The sequence below is a fragment of the Athene cunicularia genome, assembly GCF_003259725.1.
Source record: "Athene cunicularia isolate RWA chromosome 2 unlocalized genomic scaffold, athCun1 chr2_part1, whole genome shotgun sequence".
NCBI classification, from domain to species: Eukaryota; Metazoa; Chordata; class Aves; order Strigiformes; family Strigidae; genus Athene; species Athene cunicularia.
This window is the reverse complement of record NW_020799095.1, coordinates 25,128,858-25,152,011: the sequence shown is the minus strand read 5'-3', so window position 1 is coordinate 25,152,011 and position 23,154 is coordinate 25,128,858. Positions and strand designations below refer to the sequence as shown.

The window sequence follows — 23,154 nt, the reverse complement described above, 5'->3', positions numbered from 1 at the left end:
AAGACAAACATGGTAGCTGCTTTGATCTGAGCTGTGTCAAAGGGAAATACACAGTCACATGCTTTCAGCTCGCTAAGGCCTGTATTGGGATCTTGTAAATTATATGGAATGACGTACACAAGAGCAAGAAATCAGATATGCATCTTCTTAAGAATCATAATTTTTTGTCATGATTTGTGTTCTAATCTTTAGAAGGCTAAGGAAGCTGACTTAAAGTAGCCCAATACTGATACTATATTTTATATTTCTGTATATCTGGCTTTCCTGAGTTGCATCATTGCTATATTTAAATTTGCTTGATACTTTTTGTTGATGAAAATATATTGCATAAGTAGCCCATTTCTTTGCAGCTATGAACACTTTTAAGTGTTGTTGTTTTTTTCTAACTGTTAAGTTTTCCCTTTTGTGTTTGTTTTTTTTTTTTTTTTTTTTCCTTTGTCTGATGTTACTTGCTTTGATGTGATGGCATTCTTTTCAGCTTGGCATTTCGACAAAGGTTTTTGATGTTCTTGCCATTGTGTGTCATAGCTAGCTTTTAACATTTCACATCAAATTTAGCCTGACTTTTTTGTTGATTTTGTTCTGGTTTTCTACAGTGGACAGGCCAAAATCCCAGCAAATCAGAACTTCTGGTACCATAAGGCGAACTTCTTCTTTGGACACAATAACAGGACCTTACCTCACAGGACAGTGGCCACGTGATCCCCACGTACACTACCCTTCATGTATGAAAGATAAATCTACTCAGGTAAAAGCTGTAAAACAAGACAACAGAGATGTTTCGTATAATTGTGTCTTCCTGATAATACTTCTATCACCTGATCTGAAATCTTAGCCCAATTTAATTCCAGAGAAATGTGGATTCGCTTAATTTTATTATAAATATGAAGCCCTAAAAATAGGATACAGTAGTGTTTTTTTAATCAGTGTCAATTCAGTAACATACTATGTGACAGATAATATTTTTATGCTTTTAGAAAACAGCTGTTAAAAATAGTTTTCTGTATGTGGGCAGATCTCTTGAGGCTAAATAAGCAGATTTCAATCTCAGCCTTGTATCTGGTTTATTTTGAAGCTGCTATATGCAAAATTATGTTGATTGTTATTTAAAAAACAATTCCATAATAGTAGTGGCTGACAAACTAAAGATGTTACTAAATCGTGGCAATAAATCTGTGGATCTTAAAAAGTGTACTTGTGTGTGTGCGGGGACAGAGATAGAGAGAGGTTATTGTTAAGAAGAATTGATCAGTTTGTCACTGGAGGGGAAATCAAGAAGCGAAAGCTGGGAGTGAGCATGCAATATGGTCTTGAGATGCCTCCTCTGCTGCTTAGTAGCAAGAAAGACAAATAAAAATGTTCTGTGGAAGAGTTGCCTCTTGAAGCCAGACATCAGAACCAAGAGCCTTGCCACCAGCTAGAAAGGGAGGGCTACTGAGATTATTTATGGCCTGATACACTTGGATCCTTCTCAGGGCTCTATCCTTAGCAGGAATCTCTGGCAGGTAGGCTGCTAGGGCATTCATAGTGCTCCAGTGCTCTTTGAGCATTGTTTCTTGCCTGATTCCTCCTCATGCTAGAGCTTGTTGCCCACAAAAATGATCACACTCAAACAGTTAAAAAACACATAATTCTAAAACCCACCAAATTATTAGGAAAGGAGTTGAATTATTGGGATTTCAGTAGTGTTATTGGGGTATGGAGTAAGTTGTCTGAGTTTGTGTTCTAAACTGAATTGGAAACTAGAATAAACTGTCTATCTTTGGTTATATTTTCAATCTACAGGCCATGTAGGGATGGTTGTTAAATCAATTTTCTATCTCTTTCCCATGATTCTGGTTATCATGGGTGTCCTGCAGAAAAAAAAATATTACTTCTGACATCCTACCTTTTGCTTATAACTCTCTTTTGCCATTAAGAATTGTTTTTAATGGAAGCTTACATTGCCACAATGCATATGATACCTTTAAAATATCAAGGATTTTTCCATTATAATTTCACTTTTAGGTGTATAGATTTTGGTTACTTTCTGCTGTCTTGCAACATACGTAGTTGTTACCTATTCTGCCACCCTTTCTTAGAGCAAATGAAGCAGCTCTTTACAGTGATTCTGGGATTTTAGTCTTTTGTGTAATACTGAATTTCTCAGGACAAGTTTGAATGTATAAATAATTTTCTGTATCTCTTTAAAATATACTGTAATGCAGCACATGAAGGCCTTGGATGGGGGAAGGATGTGTAGATTGCTTAGTAAAGAGAAAAGATCTGTCTGTATGTTCCAGAAATCCTATGTAATGAATTTGCGAATCTGATGATTAAAATTGTTCAAGGAAACTTAGAAACTGTGGTGGGACCCTTTAAAAAAAAGTGCCTTTTTGTCCCACTCGTTCATTTTGAAGCCAGCCAGCCAGTTTTAGCAAAAAAAGAAGCAGCAGCAGTCATCTTTGTTATCATGAAAGATTTAACTTAAAAAACTCTTAATCCTGTATTTAGTTCCAAGGTGCCTTCCTTTCACAATACTATGCCTTGAAAGTCTTTCTGTTTTGAAACCATAATTTCCTTTCAGGAGATTTTTGATAGCATGCTTTGTAGTAACTGTATTTCTTAACCCCTCTTTTAAAACATATATCCATATCAAACTTTGCAAATACCCTTATGAATAGAAAGTTTAGAATATTTAAACATTCACAAACAAACCTTTTCACTAGTTACAGAAAAGAGAAACAAACTTGTTCTACAAATATTTGAGCTCCAAGCATTTGGCAGTAAAATTGCTTTCCTAGTGAGCTCAAGTAAGTGTTTAGGTTATTTGACCTGTTGGCTGCCACCCTTTGCCTCATTCAGAAACAGGAAGGGGGGGTGGGGAAAAAAAAGTTTTACCTTTTCAGTGTGATCAAATGTAACAGAGAGGAAAGGCAGTACTGTTGTCATTACAAACTGAAGTATTATTTCAAAGGGACAAGGGCAGGGAAGTTGCATGGTTTGGATTTGTGTATCTTCTATCAGAATTACATTAGCTGTCTTTTTATTCAAATTATGCAAAAAACAAGCATTTAGCAGTGTTTGAGGTGAAAAACATGTCTTGACTACTCGGTACTATATAAATATGTAAAACGTAGCAAGCATAGTGATTGGCACAGTGAATTCCAGTTTTTCTTAAATAGAATGTTCACTAGGGAGGCTTGTAGATGATCATAAAATTTTGACTTGAGTTATGCTTTGGTTGTGTGGGGCTTTTTTATTGTTTGAGCTCTGTGCAGTCTGAAGTATATCTGATTTCAAGAACTAAGTTCCAAGTCATTGATAGGATGCATGCATGGCAAATTAAGTTAAATTAAATTAAAACCTTGCTTTTCACTGGAGTATGAGCACGAGTACTGCTACTACATGTTTGTTGGCCAAGTAACAGTTTAGCTTGTGAGAGTTCATATAGTTTACAGTAGCTAAAAATACTAACACTTGGTAGTTTAGCAGAGTGGATGATGGTAACAAACAAAATAAATAAAACCAAGATAATGAAAATCAGTAAACCAATTTTTTTATATGAGCGTGTTTCCTTGGAGAATAAATTATCCCTTGTTTTACTTCTAAACTCCTGAACAATACTGTCAGTATAACTTACATTGTAGGTGGAATAATTGCTTCTCTTTCAGGGTTATTTTTGTCCCTAATTAAACATTAATTTAAAATCCAAATTTTGTGCAGTTTTGTGAAGGTGGTGATTATGGCTGTTCCAAGTTTCTTATAATTCTTGTATTTAAAAAAAAAGTCAGATTCTGGTCTTCACCAGCATCACATGACCCCTTAATGAATTTTATTCCAAGTCTTTGTTTTCCCATTTAAGTTCTTTGAATTGGTATAATGCTCGTGAATAAAATGTTTGTTCTTTCTCTAATATTAATCTGGAATTTTAAAAAAATAAATTCTATAATATCTTATTATTTAAATAGAGGAAATTGAATTTTGTTTGGTTTAGTTTCTGTTGCATGTTGGAGAACAGTAACTATAGTTCCTATTTCTATGTCCCTCTTACCCACCTCAAATGTTTTGACTGAAAACACTGAAGAGAAGTGAGGTTGTTATATTTGCTCTTGGAAAAATATACTATGACACTATGCATTATGACATTTATACAATTCCAGATTTTTCAGAATTCTGCATGTGTTTATGTGTGTGTGTGTGTGCATATGCATACAACTAATCTTTAAGGAACAGCAAGTTTTGGATAATCAAAGGTACACCATTTTATTTAGTAGTTTTAAGTATTTCAGAATCTTCAGAAACATTTTGATAATTGTCATAGTTTAATAATATAATTATTTGGCAGTAGCTGAATAATTTAAAAGATTTTTATAAAATTAAAAAGGAGAGATTAGGGATAAACATATGTTGTTGTCATAACGAAGATATATGGCCAGTTAAGGTTTGTCTGTGTAATTTTTCTTGATCTAAATAATACAAAGAAAAGAAAAAATGACCAAGTGGAATATGATGTAGTGATTTCCCTCCCCTCCAGTTGATGACTTAAACTGGATTCCGATATGTTTGGATATGCCTTTTCCATTGTATATGTTAATGATGTATGATTACACAAATGGAAATGAACAAAGTTTGCAAAATGCCTTTCAGAATTTTTACTGCTCTCTAATCTAAAGAATAATGTAGAGTTATTAAACTGGAATGCTTGGCTAAAATATGTTTTTGTTCTTGTGTGTGGGTCAAGGCTTTAATGTAGTTACCTCTCATTAGTCACCTGTGTAATACTGCTTTTTCTTTAGGGTAGAAATTCTGTTGCTTGAAGATTAACATCATAAACCAGGAGGTTCAATAATATGAAGCTTTTTCAACAGTGTATTAATCAACATTGTTTTCATGGGATACTTTAGGTGGAAGGGACAAGGAGGAAGAGACGTGTCATGTAACTACAAATTTATCATTCTAAATTTTCTTAACCTGTCTGATGTTTAAGAGGAATCATCACCTATAGTCAAATTAACTTTTAACTGCTTAGTCTATATCTTTCTGTAAAATTTCTAGCGGGCCTTTGAATCCTTTAGAAACATATGAAGACTCATCAGCTTTATCTTCTAGTGCTGTTGTTGCATTTATTTTGAAAGTTCTTTAAAAACATTGTTTCCCCTGTAAAACCTAGACTTGTGTTCTTAATCTTGGCACCCATCCCCCAATGTAGTTAATCTGGAATGCAGGCTAGATATAGTAATTAGAGCAAGGGGCTGGCAATAAAATGTGAGATATTTAGAGTAATTCAGTCTTATTTTAGGTTTAGGTAGGTTGGTACTCTATGCAGTCCTTCTAATCTAAATGAAGTGGAAAGAATGTAGGTGTATATCCCTGACATGGGTGGAAAAGCAAGGCAGAATTACCAAACGTGTTGGAAGAAATGCTAATCTCTACAAGGTTGGGTGAATTAGAACAATGGTAATTGCGATTTACATTAAGACTGAGGAGAGCAACCAGATGTGGTGTTCTCAGCATGTCCTATCCCATGCACATGCATTGTGTCAGCTGAAACTGGGACCGTGAACCTTCACATTTTGAAATATCAATGATCCTCCTCTTGAAGTTGCAGCATGCATTACTTAATGTTTTCAGTGTTCTCCTCCTAAAATGTTTTGAATCATAGTGTCTGAATATAGACTTGCAGGAATAATCCTTCAGTTTTGTGAGTTCTGTTCATACTAAGTGGTGCTGTGAATTTGTTTCGGCTCTGAAATAGTCGCTATCTGTGAAACTGTTAATATGACCTTTCTTACTGTGTTTCTGACTTGAGGTGCAGCAACTCTGGTTTCATTTATTGCGATTCAGAAATTTTTCTTCAAATAACAGTTTTGAGTTACTTTTTTTACTTTCACTATTTTTTTTTTAATGTTTAACACGTGGAAGTACACTTGCTGCTTGAAATTAAAGCCTCTATGGATAAGCCTGTTTTGCAGAAGTTGTAAATAGTGATGGGAGAACTTTTCATGAAATGTGTCATATCAAGGGTGGTGTATACCCTTGTCTTGTGATACAAAATACAATATTTAAGTGAGATATGAGGTGCTCATACATAAACTAAACTTATAAAAGCAGAATTTCTGTTTGAATGTAGCTAGTGTGGGGCACTTTTTTGTTTTGTGGGTTTTTTTGTTTTGTTTTTTTTAAAAAGCTTTTGCTTGAATATAAGGATTTTGGATTACAAACCCAAAATTTATGTTCATATAATGTGGGTTACAATATATTGTAAACAGCGGTTTCTAGAGTTTGAAGAAGACTGGCTTGCTATAATATTCTAGTAACTGCTTACGTTGTGATGTTATTAACCTTTTCTCTTTTTTCCTTCTGAAATAGCACATTAATATAACATTGCCTGAGTTCACTTCTGTGTTAGGATCATCATACAGTATTTGTAAATAAAATTGAGGGATACAGATAGTCTGCTCCCTGTATACTGATACTTGTATGTATATTTTGAAAGCTTGTGACTTGACTCAGTTTACCAGAGATTGAAAGCAACTGTGTAATCCTTGTCTCAAGGGAGATAGTATTTGGGTGGAAGAGAGTGTCAAAGCATATTTGAGAAAGTAAAAAAATTAGTATTAAGTGAATGAATGTTTTATATTTGTTACTTTTGATTTCTGACTAAATCAACTGCAGTATAAGGATTTCTGCCTCTTTCTACTAACAGTCACCAGTGTTGTTGATTAAGTTCTTCAGGGTGTTGCTATTACTTTGTTTTTTGCCCTTGCTGTCTGGATGAATATCTGTGCTTATTAAATGCAGGCAAGCTCTTGTTTTCTACTTTTTTGTTGTTGTATGGGAGTTTTTTTAACAGTTTACTTCTCTTTATTGAGAAACTGACTTTGACTTTTTAGACACTCTTTTCCTGTTCGGTTTATTAAAGCTGTAGTTGAAAGGCTATGAGCTTGTAGTGATCCCTGGTACATCCTCCTGCATTACAGGTGAATACTTAAGCACCTTAAATGCCTGTTTCTACTTGGTCCTGGAGTTGTTCCCCAAACTATGGAGCAGTGCTGTATTCAGAAAACACTCTTTGAAAGATAAATTTTCAAAGAATTCTCTTTGAATTGAAGGTTTGTATGAGGGTATGGTTTCAGCTGTACTTGAGATCTAGTAAAATACTTTAAGAAAAGAGCAATTTCAGTTGGAAAGTAAATTGTAATAGATTGTGAAAGCCCATGATTTTGAAAAGGGAGAAAATTTCCCCCCCCATTTTCTCTAGTTCTTTAGAAATCTGCAAGTCACTTAAGTGCTTAAAAAAAAAAATTAAAATTAATGCAGTGTCTTTAACACAAACTTCAGGGAGGTGCTAAATACCCGGTCTGGAAGAACAAATAATTATTTAGAACATGGCTCTGCTGAAGTGTATAGTGACAGAATGCACACACAGGTAGCACATGTGTGGTAGAGGCTCTGCTGTGGGTGATGAGAGTCATGGGTTGCCTGGCTGAGGGACTCCCGTGTTTCCCTCATAGTTTTAAATAGCTGTTTTACTCTTCACTCTTGGTATTTATTTTTTTTTTTTAAATAACCACATTATCTTCTGGCTTCTTCCCCAGACCTACACAAAGAGACTCACACAGTAAATATACAGAACCCTAACTTTTATAAAGACTTGCTTTTTCTCCCTTGGGAACCTGCAGCAAAAACTTTGTTACTGTGTTTTTTTCATTTTGCTTTCTAATTGTCCACACAGCTTGCTGGGCATTTGGTGGAAGTATTCCTGGTGGTGTAAAAATAACTGAGAAAAAACCCCACCAAACCCATGGAAAGTGCAGGGCTGGAGAAAACACAAGTGGAATACATAGGCCTGTGCACACGAAATGACTTAGCATATTAAATGTTATTCCTTATGAGTTACGTGCTGGGCTGTAGGTCATATAGTGGTATGGCAGCGCAGTGATTGTGAAGGTACAGCCTGTGCTCTGAAACTAGTTTAGTGCTTAATGGTACCAGGCTGCCCTGGCAGGTTTGGCTTGAGTGGCCTGGCCCCAGAGGGCTACTTCCACCTCCCTTCTCAGGACAGCGAGAGTGAGGAGCTGCAGATGTTTTTGTGGTGTTCTCCAAGGCAATACCCAGCCTCCTTCCTGAGCAGAACAGTGTCCACTATGTGTGTGCGTACTACAGAAGTTTCTAGACCCTAGAGTAAGCAAGAGTGAGGAAAACTGTGGAGGAACAGGGTTTCCATGCATGAGAAGGAAGTCCTTCAGGGAGGTGGATTCCAGACCCTATGTGTCTTGCTGGGCTGGGATCCCATCTTCCTTGGGGAAGTATCAGCAGTGGTCCCCTCCCTGAAGAACGTCTCTGCCAAATGCTCATCGTTTTCAGTGGTATGGTTTACTTCTTGTGGCCTGATTTTGAAAGATTCAGCTAATACTAGTAGGAATTGATGAAAAAAACACTTTTTTCTTTTCACAAATTTCTCTATGTGTCTGTAGCCCTGAGTTTTATATGGTTCATACCCCAAACTCTCCCTGGATTTGTCCCTGTTGCTCCTCTGGCAGCCAGTAACTCTTGTTTAGAAATGCTGGTGGATGCACTTAATTCTCCTAATAGTCTTGTGGTGAATAAGCACAGGAGTTGGGAGATCTGGCTTCCAGACCCTTTTCAATCTTTGGGATAGTCCCCAAACTTCTGGGCTTGCAGACAAGGCTGGAAAACACCTACCTTTTTTTTTTTTTTTTTTTTCCTGCTCATGTAGGTTGTTGTCAAAAATAATAAAAGGTATATCAAAACTCTGTATCAAGTTGGAGTTGGCAGGAAGGAACTGATTATATGGCCCAATGATTAAGGAAGACAGGTGGGAGAAGTGAATCCCAGCTTTTGGTCCCTTGAGTTTGTCTGCATATTTTTTTTATCTTGTGGTTTTCTAAACTGTCCACTGAGTGAAAACTAGAAATGGATTCCGATGCACAGATGGAAGTAGCCAGGTAAGGTTTTTCAGTGATTGTCAGGCCTCTGATTCTTTCTTCAGTAGTGTGCCTTGTCCTCATCCTTTGTAAATGCAAGCTTACAAAGCCTTAGTTTTCTGTATTTTTTTTTTTTTTTATTTATTGGGACTATTACTAATGCATATCAGATTTTGAAGTTTTATGCTTCATGAATAATGCCTGAACTCTGAAGCTGCAGAAAGAGAAAAGCAATAATCTGTGCTCAAAGATTTTCTTACCTGGAGAATTCAGTATTGTATATTTTCTTTATTTTCCCTCTAGACACCTAGCTGTTGGGCTGAAGAAGGAGCAGAAAAGAGATCACATCAGCGCTCAGCATCATGGGGAAGTGCTGATCAACTAAAAGAGGTGAGAAGTTTTGCACAGTGGAGCCTTTCAAGTTTTGATATGCCCAAGACATTTTTAAAACCCTATCTGGAGTTCAGGAAACTGCACCCTTTCCCTCCCCTCTGTTGCTTTTGAAACAGGTTTTATCTCCACCGTAAGAGTTGTTTCAAGAGTGGTTGTTATTTTATGCTTGTTGGATTTCCTCCCTTCCTAGTACATAATGTTGGCTGTGAAGGAGTGGCCAGAGTGAGTGCTGAGGAACCAGTTTGTGGTTGCTTACTAATTTTTCTGTTTGGAGTTACCTTAGGTAGCTTTTCTGTCCTTGAATGCTGCTCTCCTGAAAGAGGCAAAGTGTGAATTGGTATATTAGCATATTCTTAGAAATTTCATTCAAGTTTTAGGGTGGAGATAGAGAGGGCTTTACTTTCACAAAAAGGAGGGTAAGTCTTGATACAGTAATGGTATGATTAATTGAAATGGTCTTTAATCATATGTATTTGCTGTAAACTACAACAACTGCAACTAGAAAGGACACAGCAGAAGTGAAGTGGACTTGCATCATGAGAAAGTAGATACAGTAGAATGGTCTCCAGCTCAGGTGAAATGACAGTATTTCAGTTTTTGTCTCAATAAACTCCATTCTGTCCAGAGTTTGTGTGACCCTAACTCTGTCCAGTACCCAATAAGTGACCTGCAATCAGTCTCATGCCCCTGTCAGGAGGGGTGCAGCCTCTTTTAGAGAGCTACACCTTTCTTTTTAGGAAATGAATTTTGCAGCATGTTTTCAAGGGGTGGGTGAGAGTTTTCTCTGATACTCTGGGCTTTTTGCATCCTCTCTTCTGGCTCCTTTTGAAATAGAACATTCAAAAATGAGATGAAATGTAGAGGCTATCTGAGGAGATGATGTTACTGGCAATGTATAGTGCCCTTTTGGACAGCCATTGATAGGAAGAATAGTTGTCTAAAGGAGTGATGTAAATTTTAATTACTTGAATTTTAAAATCAGATTTAACAAATATGGAATAATCTTGCATTCCAGTGGTGGCAACAGCCTCATTTTTAAAGATGAGAACCAGGGCCAAAGAGAGGTCAATCCAAGGAGGGTTGTCTGTTCCCATCTTATCGAGTACCTGTTATGAAACCCATCATAGCTGACTTATTAGTACATAGGCCTTCAGTTGCCTGGGTGATTTCACCTGCAGCTGTGAGGAAGCACTCATAATCACAGACTGAGAGCCCAGAAATTAGCACAAAGAAGTTTTGAGTCTGAAAAGTTTTGTTTTAAATGTTACCTACCAGCACAAAGAAATTGCAGCAGGGGTAGGAATAGCATCTGTATTTCCAGGATAACGCTTGCCTGCTTTTACGAGAAACCATCCTTCATTCAGCCTTCAGAAAGCGGTTCCCTATCAAATTCTGCAACAAGTAGCTTTTCTTCACCACAGGGCTGTGACTGTCCGTGACAGTGAAACCTTCAGCATGTAAGCAAGTCTCTACCAGTTGATGAGTGATCCATTGTGCTAGGTTGACATCCTCTATATGAACTGACCGCAAGAGAGATAAGAAGTATGTGGACAATGGGTTTCATGATTCCTTTTCAATAGAACACAGTAATGGAAAAAACGGGATTAGAAGGGAATTGTTTCTATTCAAATTCTGCAATGGTTGTTCACCCCAAAACCTGCCCTTGTCTTGTCCAGCTTATAGTTCTTCCCCTTCCTCTGTTTTCCTTTCTCCAGCTTCTCAAGTCAGTTTTCTTGCCTTTCCTAGTTCCCTGGGTTTATAGTCCCAGTGTCATTCTGCATGCATTATCCACCCAATTATTGTCTATCTTCCCTTCCTTGAACTCTTACTCCATTACCTTCCAGCTCCTTGTCTGTTCTGTCTCTCCATTGTTGGACTTCTTTTTTATCCCTTTCTTTTTCCTTCCCCTCATCTTTAAGTCCTGGTTCCAGCTTCTCTGTCTAGCTAGTTGATGCCTGTGTGGTGGGTGTTAAGAGTTTTTTTTCAATACCAGTAGTATCTGTGCACTCGGTTTCTTTGTGCCACAGTCATCTGCAGTTTCTGGAAGGAGAAATTTTCTGAGGCAGTTCTGTTCAAACTGCAAAGTCCACTAGAGACAGAATTAAGCAAATGTAATTGCCAGTTTCAAAAATCTTCCTTGAATGTGTGCAAACTGAAATTAAGATTTGCAAAACGTGAAGATTTTTCCAAGGGAATAGAGGGGCACGTTATCAGCATAAGGGACTGCAGACAAATTTTTAGCTTTTCCTTCCAAACCATTGGAAAACAGAGATTCCAAGGTAAAAAGCTATGATAATGTGCTTTAGCACATAAAACAGTAAAATTATTTCCACTGCCTTTCTTTAATCTTAAAAAAAACCTGATGGGAAGGGGATAGGAGAACTGAATGTTGCATGGTAGACTTCAGAGAAAATTTGACAAAGCTATAGGCAACTGAAAGCAAAAGCTTAAGTAATGGAAATAAAAGTATCACCTCTCCTGGGCAACTGCATTTGTTATGAGCAACATAAATAACAGTAGTTCTGCTCAGCATTTTGAATTGTTTCCCATAGCATTTGACAGTAAACAAGTAGATAGCTGTTTACAGTTTCCTTGGCTTGTCTTAGCAGTTTGGATTTGTGGGTTTTTTGTTCCAACAATTAATGGAATAATTTCTAGCATGTATTTTTTTATTATGTTGATACTGTAAATTAGCCAAATACTTGCATGCGTAGTTTTAATTGGTTTTGATAAAAGGAGATTGAATGCGTTAAGTTTTTAAAAAAATGTTTTTTCCTTGGTTAGTTTGAAAGCTATTATAATTAAATGCATTTATTTAACACAACTGGGAACTGTTTTAAAAAGATTTACATTTAAAAACACTAAAAATAAGCATATAGACTTAAGATCCCAAGCAAGCACATGAATTCTGTATTACCGCATTAAAAAAATTTTCACTTTGGGTAGTTGAAAATTATTTTGGCCTTGAATTAGAGTAGGTGGGTGTCATGATTCACTGTGTAGCAGTGAAATAGGCAATGCTTGCTTTTTGTAGTGGGTCTATTAAAAAATTAAAAACTGTCAAGCTCTTGATATGAACCTTGTAATTACCTCCTAACAAAATTTACTTTTTTTATTCTGAAGGGCTCTACTGCTTGTTTTTACAAAATCTTGAGTGTAACATCTAAGATAATGTTAAAACTTCTTTAACATTATTTTAATACTTGACTGGGTGATAAAAATTGCTATCAGTCATTTTACTGGACACAAACCGAGCAGTGGTTTGAACCACTGGTATTTTTTCCCCTTTCAACCTGAATAGTTAGTTTGAAATTCTGTTGAATAGAGACAATTTTAGTTGTAGCTTACCCTGAACTGGAATTTAACCAGAACCGGAAAAACCCAGGATTTAAAACAAATAGTTTTCAGTTTGTGTAGCTTTTCAAAGACATGTCTATTTCAGACAGCTGATTTTTCACTTCTCTTAAGCACCTCTGTATGCTGTATCTGTTACACTGACACCAGCAAACCCCCATTGGAAGGTCCCTTTTGCTCTAACAAAGTACTTGAAAAGGAATAAGAGAAAGGAATATGAGAGCTTGCACTTTTTCTGTGCTTTCATATACCAGTTGAAAGATTGTATTCAGAGGTTTAGGGTGAATTTCTAATGCTTGTTTTTCTCTTTGACCTACTAGTGGACTTGTTTATTAACAAATGGTTCATGAATGAGTTAGAGCTCGCTCTCATTAATAAGGAGTTTGTGGCTTGTTCAGCAATAGGAAGTTACCATGTTGTGTAGCCTGATATGTAGAAATACAACCTATTGACTGGTAAATATTAATGAGCATTTGAACAGGCATGGTGAGACGTGACATGATCCTTCATAATAGTAGTCTGCATCTAGGTCTCTTCAAATGAAAAATTGTCAGGATACTGAGATTATTCCAGTGTTGTAAAGAACTGACTTAATTTGCATATTTCTCAGGTTTGTGCCATTAGTTATATTAGACTGCATGTGTATTACAGTTGGTATAGACAAGATTCATATTTATTTCAAGTACACATCTAGCTGTAAAAATATTCTGCAAGAAAACATTACATTTATAGGGTTTTTTCCTGATTTCTTCTTTGTCCAGTAATCTTTGATGGTCATCTTATAGTTGGCTGTGTGATAGTAAACTGTTAAGGCTGAACTGCAAGTTTGTGTGGTGAATGACCTGACATAGGTTTATTACTGTTATGATGCCCTGCTTTTTGTGTTTTCTTGGGTTTTTTTGTTGGTGGGTTTTTTATAAGTAACTATGTGAAGAAAAGAGTCTTTCTGATACATCAACAGTGTTGCAGAGAACAATCCCTGGAAGAGGAAAGGCTGAAAACTTTCTTAATTTTTTTAAAATGTTTTTTGTTTTGAAATGTACAGAGATGTATGCTTTGTATTCCCCCCCTGCTATACAGTCACATTAGAGTACTTCCCAAATATGACCTAAAAGATACACTTTGAAATTTACTACCATATATGTTTACACTTTGTAAAGTAGCAAAATAAATTACTGTAACTGAACATTGGAAGTAGGGTTCAAATTGTATTTTTTCCTTGAGGAATTCCTTGATTTTTTTATTTTTTAAATTTATTTTCAGCTGTATCCTCTAGGAAAATACCTATATTGCATAATAAGAACTTCCTGCCCATCTTCAAGCTAGGTAGACACGGGGAGCATTTGAATTGGTATACTAAAATTGTCACATTTTATGGATCTGAGTACACATATGTGCAAGGCTAAGGCTTTAATGTCTTCAAAACCAGATGCTTTAAAGGATACACATTAGATCTTTTTGTCATGACTTACATGTATTCCTTAATATGATTGTGTCACCTTCGTGCTCAGCACTTGGGCATGTGAAGGAAACAGTGTTCCAAACCCTTTCTGTGCTTAGTTGCCCTGTTAAAATGGGAGTGTTTTGTTACTGCCCTTCCCCCCCCCCCCCCCCCCCCTCCTTTTCAGCCCATCTTCCTGACTGAAATATCTGCATGGAGTTCAGTGTCAGAGTGTATATACACGAGTGTAATGGCTGGATCATCAAGTACATGTTTTTCTGATACCAGTCACTTGGCATCATTTTCTTTGCACAACAAATTCCCTAGCTCTTTAGTTGCATCAGTCAAGTGCCCAAGAGACAGGACCTGCTGCTTCTTTGAGATACTTGGTAAAACAGGTGCCACAAATTAGATCTGTTTTCCTAGGTTTAGTGTATACCTCATACCTGTCTGCAGCTCATTTGGATTATGTTTGATGCTCTGGTTGTGCTTTTCTGCTGCTTAGGAAGAAGGTGAAGATAAACTTCTAGGAAGCTAGCACAGCTACCTTTTCCTGTTAGTAGTAGTGGCTTTATTTGAGTTCAAGATGGAAAATAATTGGCAATAAAAAGATAATCTTGTAGAATGAAAGCTGTTGAGATTTCAGGATTAGCTTTAGCAAGTGATAGATTCATTGTGGACTCCCCTTGGTGAAGAGATGGAGCATCATTTAGTTCGGAGGATTCTTCTGTCCTTGTGCTCAGTGCCACTGCCTGCATAGTGTGGCTGCTCTGAAGCTGGGTTGTCTGTGCTGGCACTCTGTCTCCTGTGTCTGAGGGATGAATAAGAAATGTCAGATTTCTTTTTATGTGCCCATCCTTACTTTCTCATTTTTTTTTTTTATTTTTTGTCTGATGGTAACTACCACATCATGAAAAGCTAGGGTTCTTCAAATTCAGGGCTAGGGACAGATGATCAGAGAAGGCATATCTATTTCTTCACTGAGTGGCAGGTTTGGCTTAAGTGATCATATTGACTCAAGATATACAGTCTGATTCTTCAGAAGTTTTCATATTTTTCTTTCTGCCCAGTGACCTAAGAAGCCTTTTCTTTCTGTTACTGTCCAGAACCTACTGATTGGCAAAATATACGTAGTCTTGAGGTGGCTGAGAGAACCTCAGATTCCACAGGTCCATGATTCCTTTCAGGGTATCAGAGCTTCAAGGTTTTGGTCAGTCTAGAGACATACCAGCCTGTCACCACTCCCATTTAATTCTTTCACTCCACTCTGCCATTTAATTCTTTCACTGTCCAGATTTTACAGTGAGAGACTATGTTCTCAAAGATTTGCAAGGTGTTTGCAACAGAATTCAGTCAGCCAGATCTCTGAGGTGGAGATAGATCCTTTTATAGATGTATAAATCTTTTATAGCATGATGTATGTATAGATGTATAGATCTTTTATGATGTATAGATCTTTTTATAGATGTATAGATGCATGATGTATGTATAGATGTATAGATCTTTTATAGCATGCTCCTGAGGAAAGCTCAAAAAATCAGATTTCATTTAAATTAAAAAGAAAAATAGGGTATTTAACTTTTTAACTAGGAGGAAGTACACAGCATCAAGGAAAGCTGGCAGAAATGCAAGATTGATATACAGTATTCTCCCTGCTTTCTGATTGTTCTTGTAGCCAACCATCTCAGTTTACAGCTGTCTTCTGATCTGGGCATTGTTCTTCTCTTCTGTTTTTAAAGGGGAAGATGAGGATTATTTCCCTGTTCTGATGTAAGACATAAATCCTTGTAGATATCTGTATACTTACTGGACGGGTTACCTGCTTGCTTTTACATCTCTCTGTGGAGCTAGGTTTCCTAATTGCCATTGCTCCTTCAGGGAAAATTGAGATGTTCTGGACAAGTATTTTTTTTTTTGTGGAGATGAAGTATTTCTTCAGACTCCTTTAAAGTTTCTTTCAACATGTGCCTGAGTTACGCTTTTCATCAAGAGGTTAGTCTCCCAGTTCTCTTAAGTCTAGCTCGTCTGTGTTAGAAACCCAGTCGTATCAGGGCTCTGTCTGTCTTGATGTATTCTACACGCAGACCCTTTTGGAAGTCTGAACTGTTAATCTGCTGTTGAAAGATGAAAGTATTCAGCCGTTTGAGTAGCAGTTTTCTGAATATGGGTAAAGAGCTGTGGCAAGACTTGATGTGAAGCCTTAAAGGTGGATCCTTCTTTTATGAGCGATACCAGAAACATCACAAAGAAAAGTCCACAGCCTATGAGCAAGGTTCGATCCAAACTTCTTCACTAAGCACTGTCATCTCTGACACTGTGAAGAGTGATGTGAAGTGATTCTTTACCTCAGAGTTGCTTCGCAAGAGCACTAGTGATATTTTTAACTACTTGGAGTTAACCACAGAGTGCGTGTACTTGTAAGCTGTCACTCAGAAAGAGAGGTTACTTTCCAGTTGATGTTGTTCTTTGAAATATGAATTCCATATGCATTCACTTCTTCATACTTGCCCTTCAGGTTTTTTAGAAATTTTATCTCTAGCTGAGTTAAAAATGAAATGAGGCCGTGCATGCTTTGCCTTATATGCCAGTGTGCTGAGCATGAGGAAGAGCAGGACTTGAGCCCAAAGGTAAAAAATGATCCAGTCTTAAGGAAGCGTCTGTACCTGTTGTGTGAATTTGCACATAGTCTAAACTTCTGAGACAGTGCTTATAGAGGTAAATACTCTTCCATGTAGAAATTATCCAGGAGGAATAAATAAGTGGAGGAATCCCCAGATGAAATTCTTTGGTTTCTGTTAAGGAACAGGTCAAATGGATAATGGCTTTAGTTGCATTTGACCTTTAAAATATGTAACTTTTGATTAGACGTCTTTGCAGCAGACAGCAGAAAAGATGATTCCATCTGCCTGAAGGAATCTGTGGTAATTTATCCTGCAGGGAAATGCTATTAAATGTATTAAATAAGTTCTCCAAGATGAACAATGCATATTGATTGCCAGTTGTTTGTGAAGGCTCTTTGCTTTTATGATGAAATATCACTGGAAAACTTTGGTTCTGCTTAAGATCAAGTAAATTGAACTGTAGACTTCACAGTTCCCAGTTTAATCCAGTTATAGGCCAGAAAATTCTATGAATTGTCATTCTTACTACTCTTTCTTCCATCGGTTATTACAGTGCTTGTTTGTAAATGAGGAAATTCAGTAATTTAACTAAGCCTGCTGTCATATTCATGTTGGTGAATAGGGCAGGTACTTTGCAGAAAGGATCTAATAATTAGCAGAAAGAAGCTTTAATGCTCATGCTTCAAGGGAAGGCAATCTCATATGCTTGTAAAATCCTCCAAAGAGGACTTAAAAGGTCTGTGATTCACTTTATATGTAAAGATTTGAGCAGTTATCCATTCGATAACTCATTTATCACTTCACCTGAACTTCTTTCCAGCAGATTGCCAAACTGAGGCAGCAGCTTCAGCGCAGTAAGCAGAGTAGTCGTCACAATAAAGAGAAAGAACGTCAGTCACCTCTCCATGGCAACCATATAGCAATCAGTCAGACTCAGGTAAGTAGATAGTTGCTTGTATTAACAGCCTCCTACCTTATCAGGGCTGGGTGAATAGCCTGCTGTTCCTCCTGTCTTTTTTCTTTTTGTTTTCTAATGTGGTACACTGAAATGCTTAATGACCTGATACCATTGCATCTGCACTGAAATTTGTCTGATAGTTGTCACATAATAAAATAAAGAAGGGTTGCAGCAGGATAGCAACTGAAATATATTAAGATGCTGTAAAAATTCTGAGCGTGGCCAGATAAGACTGTGTTTTCAGGAATACATACTTGCTTCCAAGACTAATTTTTGTGGTACACTCTTAAAAGTCTCTGTTCTCCTGGAAGGTATTTGCTTATTGGTTTTGCAATCCAATTTCATCTGACCTGGTTAAAAAAAAGTAAAAATAGAAAATAAAGAAAAAGTACCAAGGGTAAGCAGTCTGGATTGACAAGCCCAACACTTGATCAGTCTTTGAGCAGCAAGCAGAACACTTAACTGGCTTTTTATGAACGGACTTGTAATTCACCTTACCATGTATTCATCAGTAAAAGACAGCAACACTGCATCACCAGAGATTTGAGGGAAAAATCACATTTCCTTGTCCCATTTTAAGAATCTTTCTGATAATTTGCTTATTGGTCAATTCTTGGCCAGAGAGGCAATTTCCACATGAAATCAAGGAAAACAATATTGTGGTGTTTACTTTCTAAAAAGTGATAATTTGCCTTGAAACTCAACTGAAATCAAGATGATGCTTGGTACAGTACCCTATCCTTGGTGACTGGTCACTAGAGGATCTGTCATGCTACAGGATAAAAGTCTTCATGGTTTTGTCTAGGACATATCTCTTGGTTGTTATTGTAGTCCAAAATAATTTCAATACAGGATCCTGTCTTCTTGCATGAGAGTTTGTGGTTGCAGTGACTGTGTTACAGTACAGTTACTACAGGATATTTTGAGAGTTTCCAACATATTAAATGGAAAAATTGCTATTGTCACCAACCTGTTCTCATTTCAGACACTGTGACTTACTCTAAAACCTCAATCAGACATAATCTTTAGGGTACAAAATATTATGTCCAGGTTATGTTGATGACCATTCTCATGTTCTATACCAACAGGCATTGTGATGACAGGACTTCTCTCCAGCCATCAGTCTATGGATTTGATATCCTCCTCTCTGAGAGGGGTTAATCTCAGGTTCCTAGTCAGACAGCTTCTGTTCTCTGTTGTCTTATTACTAACCTATTTTTCCAAGTGATGTGTAAGTTTAGGCAGATTTTAATATAGCTGATCACTTTAACACTAGCCTGGCTAAAACAATTTTTGGGTTTGGGTGCATTTCCCTGTTTCACAAAGTTATAAAAATTTGCCTGCGCTCTTGAGTATATCTATATTTCTCCTATTATAAAGATGCTGATACATCTGAAGAATAGCTTTGGACAAATTACCTGGCCAAAATATTTGACTGTGAACCACATTCTCAGCAGGGTGCAATGGAGGATGCCCCATGCAGTGTCTGCTCTAGCCATTACAAACTGCCAGCAAAATTGAAACCCAATTACAAGTTCTAAAGCTCAGGCAAGGTTCAAGTCAATGACTTTGTGAACCTTAAGCCAGTTGTAGAAAGCAGTTAATCATGTTTCATTTGACAGTGCAGACATTTGAGTCCTGATTCAATTTCACCTACAGTGAATCCTTAACTTGAACCCCATGTTACTAACAGGCCACTGTTTGAACTCCTGAAATGTTAGTTCTTCCACTGTTTTTCCTGACTGCCTTTTTAAATAGCTAGTGTTCTATAAAGAAGAGGTTGAGCCATGATGACTGATCCTTTATGTTCCTTCTTCTGTTTCAATAAAATCTTGTTCTTAAAACCTAATCTTGTAATGAAGACATATAGGAAATTGATATTCTTCCTGAAACTTTGATGCCTCTATAACAGATGATCCCACTACATGTTGCACAGAAGAGGGTTTTGCTTTCCATCTCGAAGCAAGCTGTTGCAGATTACCTGTGCTACTATTTATAGTCACAGTAAAAACAGTCTTTGACACAGACTGAAATCCATCTAGGACATATGCTTTGATTTAGTGCTTAGAGTCACTTTGTCATGGCTCGTGCAACGTGTTGATTTCTCAAGAAGGTATTCTCTGACAAGGCCATTGAAGTTTTCAGTTCTGATGTCATTTTGGGAAGCTGTCCTGTAGGCAATGTGTTTTGTCAGTCAGAGAGAATGCCTCCACAAAAGTGGCATGCACCTTTGAAGCTGCACATTGTGCAAAGTGCATTTGGCAGTAAGTCAAAACAAATTTTACATTTTGTCTAAGCATCCTGTGATTCTGTGAACAAGAAGACAATGTATATTGGGAAGTGAACACAGTTCATGGCTGTCAGAGTAGGTGCATCTATGCCATGTAGCTGCTGGCCAAGGTAGAGCTTTACAGGTTGGCTGCACAAGATGCATGTGCACTCTTGTGAATGATTCCTGTTGGTAACAGAGCTCCACTCCAACAGATTTTTCTGAAAACCATACTGGTATTCATTCACATGCTTGTTTCTTAAACTTGAAATGATTTTTTTTAAGACTTTTGACATAAAGTTCTGACAAGTTATAAGCTAATGAAATTAATTCTAGAATTAATGCTTTGTTTTTCATTCACTATAGCCAGCCAAAAAAGAATAAATGTGTATTAACTGAGTATTTCAGTTGAGTGGTTAAGCTTTAGGAATGTTACAAAATGCCTTTTGGATGCCAGTTAAACCATCAGGATCAGCATCCCACATGCTTCCCATTCCCCTGTTGTGTCTTCTGTAATCTATACACCTGGAAAGTACATATACCTCCCTACTTACTGATTAGTGAAGTAGTAGAATGCTTTTATTATAGAACACTTCCTTGAGTGCATTGAATTTTATTTAAATTTGCCAAGTAAAGATGGTCTTCTAGATAGCAGAAATAATACACAGCTTCTTACTTTTTAGGTATTTTAGTACCAGTCTCAGACTTTAGTCTTTATTCCATTTTCCAGCATCAAATCATGTTGCTGTCTACCTTCTAGGCTTCTATTTCCAGATCAGTCCCTATGCCACTGTCAAACATTTCAGTGCCAAAATCAACTGTTTCACGTGTGCCGTGTAATGTAGAAGGAATAAGCCCTGAACTGGAAAAAGTATTCATTAAAGAAAACAGTGGAAAAGAAGAAGTATCCAAGGTAAGCTTATATTAATGTGTTTGATTGCTTTTTCTTTGTAATCTATAAACACGTGGGAAACCTTCCTCATGAGAAACCTTCTTTATGGCTGAACTTACAAATAATTTTCTTCAAAGGACTGTTTGTTTGAAAATTTGGTTTCAGTGTTTTAGGGTGGTGGTTGTTTTTTTTTTTTTTTTTCTTTTTGTGGGTTGTTTTGGTTTTTTTTTAAAGGGCTTCTGGCCAAACATACTTTGTTTAGAATTTCCTTTCTGTAGAGAACTTAAAAGTTTTTGTGCAAAATGCAAGTGCTTGAAAATTTAGATACTTCAGGCTACAGTAGTAAATAATTAGAGACCAGGAGATTAATTTATTTGCTTCATTTTGCATTCCTTTTCTTAGGTGAGACTTAAGTTTCCTGTGCTATGCTCTGCTTTTTGGTTTTAATGCTTTTCTTCCATAAACTGAATGTAGACTATTTTACTTCCATGAAATCACTGTAATCTGTCATGGGAGATCCCCATATGGGAAAGACTGACAAATGGGGCAGCTCTGCTTACGTGGGAGAGCTGGAGCATTGGAACTGTCGTTGAGGAGTACTTAAGTGCTTAGATGATATTTAAAATGTGAAATACTTGGTTTACTGCCACTGTTTCCTAAATAGCCAATCAAAATTTTCTGCTGTGGCCTAAAATATTGTTTTTATTAATCACCTCTAAGATGTAGGTTCTTTTCTTGTGAATGGTCCTGTAGTAGCAATTCAACGTACAAGTCAAGCTATAAAAACTTTAATTAGAGACTTAAGATTCCAAAACCTGATATTTGTAGTTCTTCATTTTGGCAGTAAACTTTAAAAGCTTTGGAATAGTCTTGGCTTGTCCAGAGACTTAGTTGTGCGGACAAAGCGATCTTAAGAATGAAATAGTGTAGTAGTAGTTTTATCCTAAGTTTGCTTTCCTAAGTCTGTCTCATCCCTGTATAAGAGGTGTGTGCTGTAATAGCGGAATAGGGAAAAAAACAAACACACAAACTGAAACAGAAAGCCCAAATCAATAAACCTTGTTGCACCATCTCCAAAGAGAGTATAAAAAGATATGTATTACAGTGCCACTGTTGATATTGTAATCTCCTGTGGTTAGAGGACACTTCATTTATTTATCAGACAAATCATCTTCATAAATGTTGTCCTTGGGCTTTAACAGCTTATTACTTGGGATGCAGGACTCAGTCTCCTAAGTTACTGAATGTACTGGCTCTGGTCCAGCAAAACAGTTAAGCACATACTTAAGTGCATTGTTGGATTGGGGCCAGAGGTGCTCAGCAGTTTATGCAACCAAGGCAATAGCGAACCCTTTCTCCAAACATCTAGCTGGGCAGAGTCTTCAGACACAAAAGAAAGTCATAAATTAGACATTGTCCTTGAAGTCAAGTCCATCTTTGTGGGCAGAGGGTTGTTTCCTGCTATGTAACTGTTAATTTCTGTGAAGTCTGGTCTAGTGGGACTCCTAACACTGTCTTTGAGCTTACTAGATCTCATAGTTTACTTGTGAAAGATCATAACAAGAGTAATTTACTCAATCTTACTGCGGGTGAACTTGCTCCTAATAAAGCAATTTAGCTTCATTTTAGCCTGGGGGAGTTGGGGCAGCTAGGTTAAAGGTTAAGAATTACTGAACAAAAGATAAACCATAGGAAACCAAACTTCATTAGTTTCACTGCTAGTGAAACAATTTGGTTTTCGTTCATTTTTTTGCCATTCTTTCCTGCTGTAACATTCTCTATTTTTAGAAAGTATTTTGAAATAGCAATCAAAGATAGTTCGTTGCTTTGGGTGATTTGTGAAGGATACGTTATTGTATAGACTTGCTTGCAAGATTGGTGTTCGTCTAGATTCTCAGCTGGTTTCTTTTAACTTGTTTCCACATTTACTCCACAGTTTTAACAGTGCATGTTCAAACCTTAATTTTCATATGAATCGATCTATCCACCTACATAAAATACTTTGTGCCTATTGTGAATCTGTATTCATTTACGAGGGAAGATTTGGGGAATAACATACAACCTGCTAAAAAGACTGAGAAGGAATATTACCTTTATTTTAGGTGCAGCTCACTACCTAATTTTTTAAATTTAAATTTTTATTTTAAATTTAGGTACTAATAGCTTTCCAATTTCTCCGTTTCAATAACCCTGTTTGGTCTGTCCCAAGTAAAATAAAACACAATTCAGTTCTGTTAATTTTTAAAATTTTAGTCTACTGTTCTTCATTTTCTTTCTATTAGTCTCTCATCTCTTC

At 36.8% G+C, this 23,154-nt stretch overlaps 1 protein-coding gene across 1 annotated transcript in view; it reads left to right on the top strand.

Moving 5' to 3' along the window:
• Positions 1 to 569: 569 nt before the first annotated feature.
• The window catches only part of GLCCI1 (glucocorticoid induced 1), a 35,222-nt gene continuing 12,637 nt past the window's right edge, over positions 570 to 23,154 (top strand). The window contains exons 1-4 of the mRNA XM_026842141.1: positions 570 to 748; positions 9,234 to 9,320; positions 17,560 to 17,676; positions 20,727 to 20,879. Coding sequence (XP_026697942.1) covers positions 728 to 748; positions 9,234 to 9,320; positions 17,560 to 17,676; positions 20,727 to 20,879 — 378 coding nt within the window. The 5' untranslated portion in view covers positions 570 to 727. The remainder of the gene's footprint in view (positions 749 to 9,233; positions 9,321 to 17,559; positions 17,677 to 20,726; positions 20,880 to 23,154) is intronic.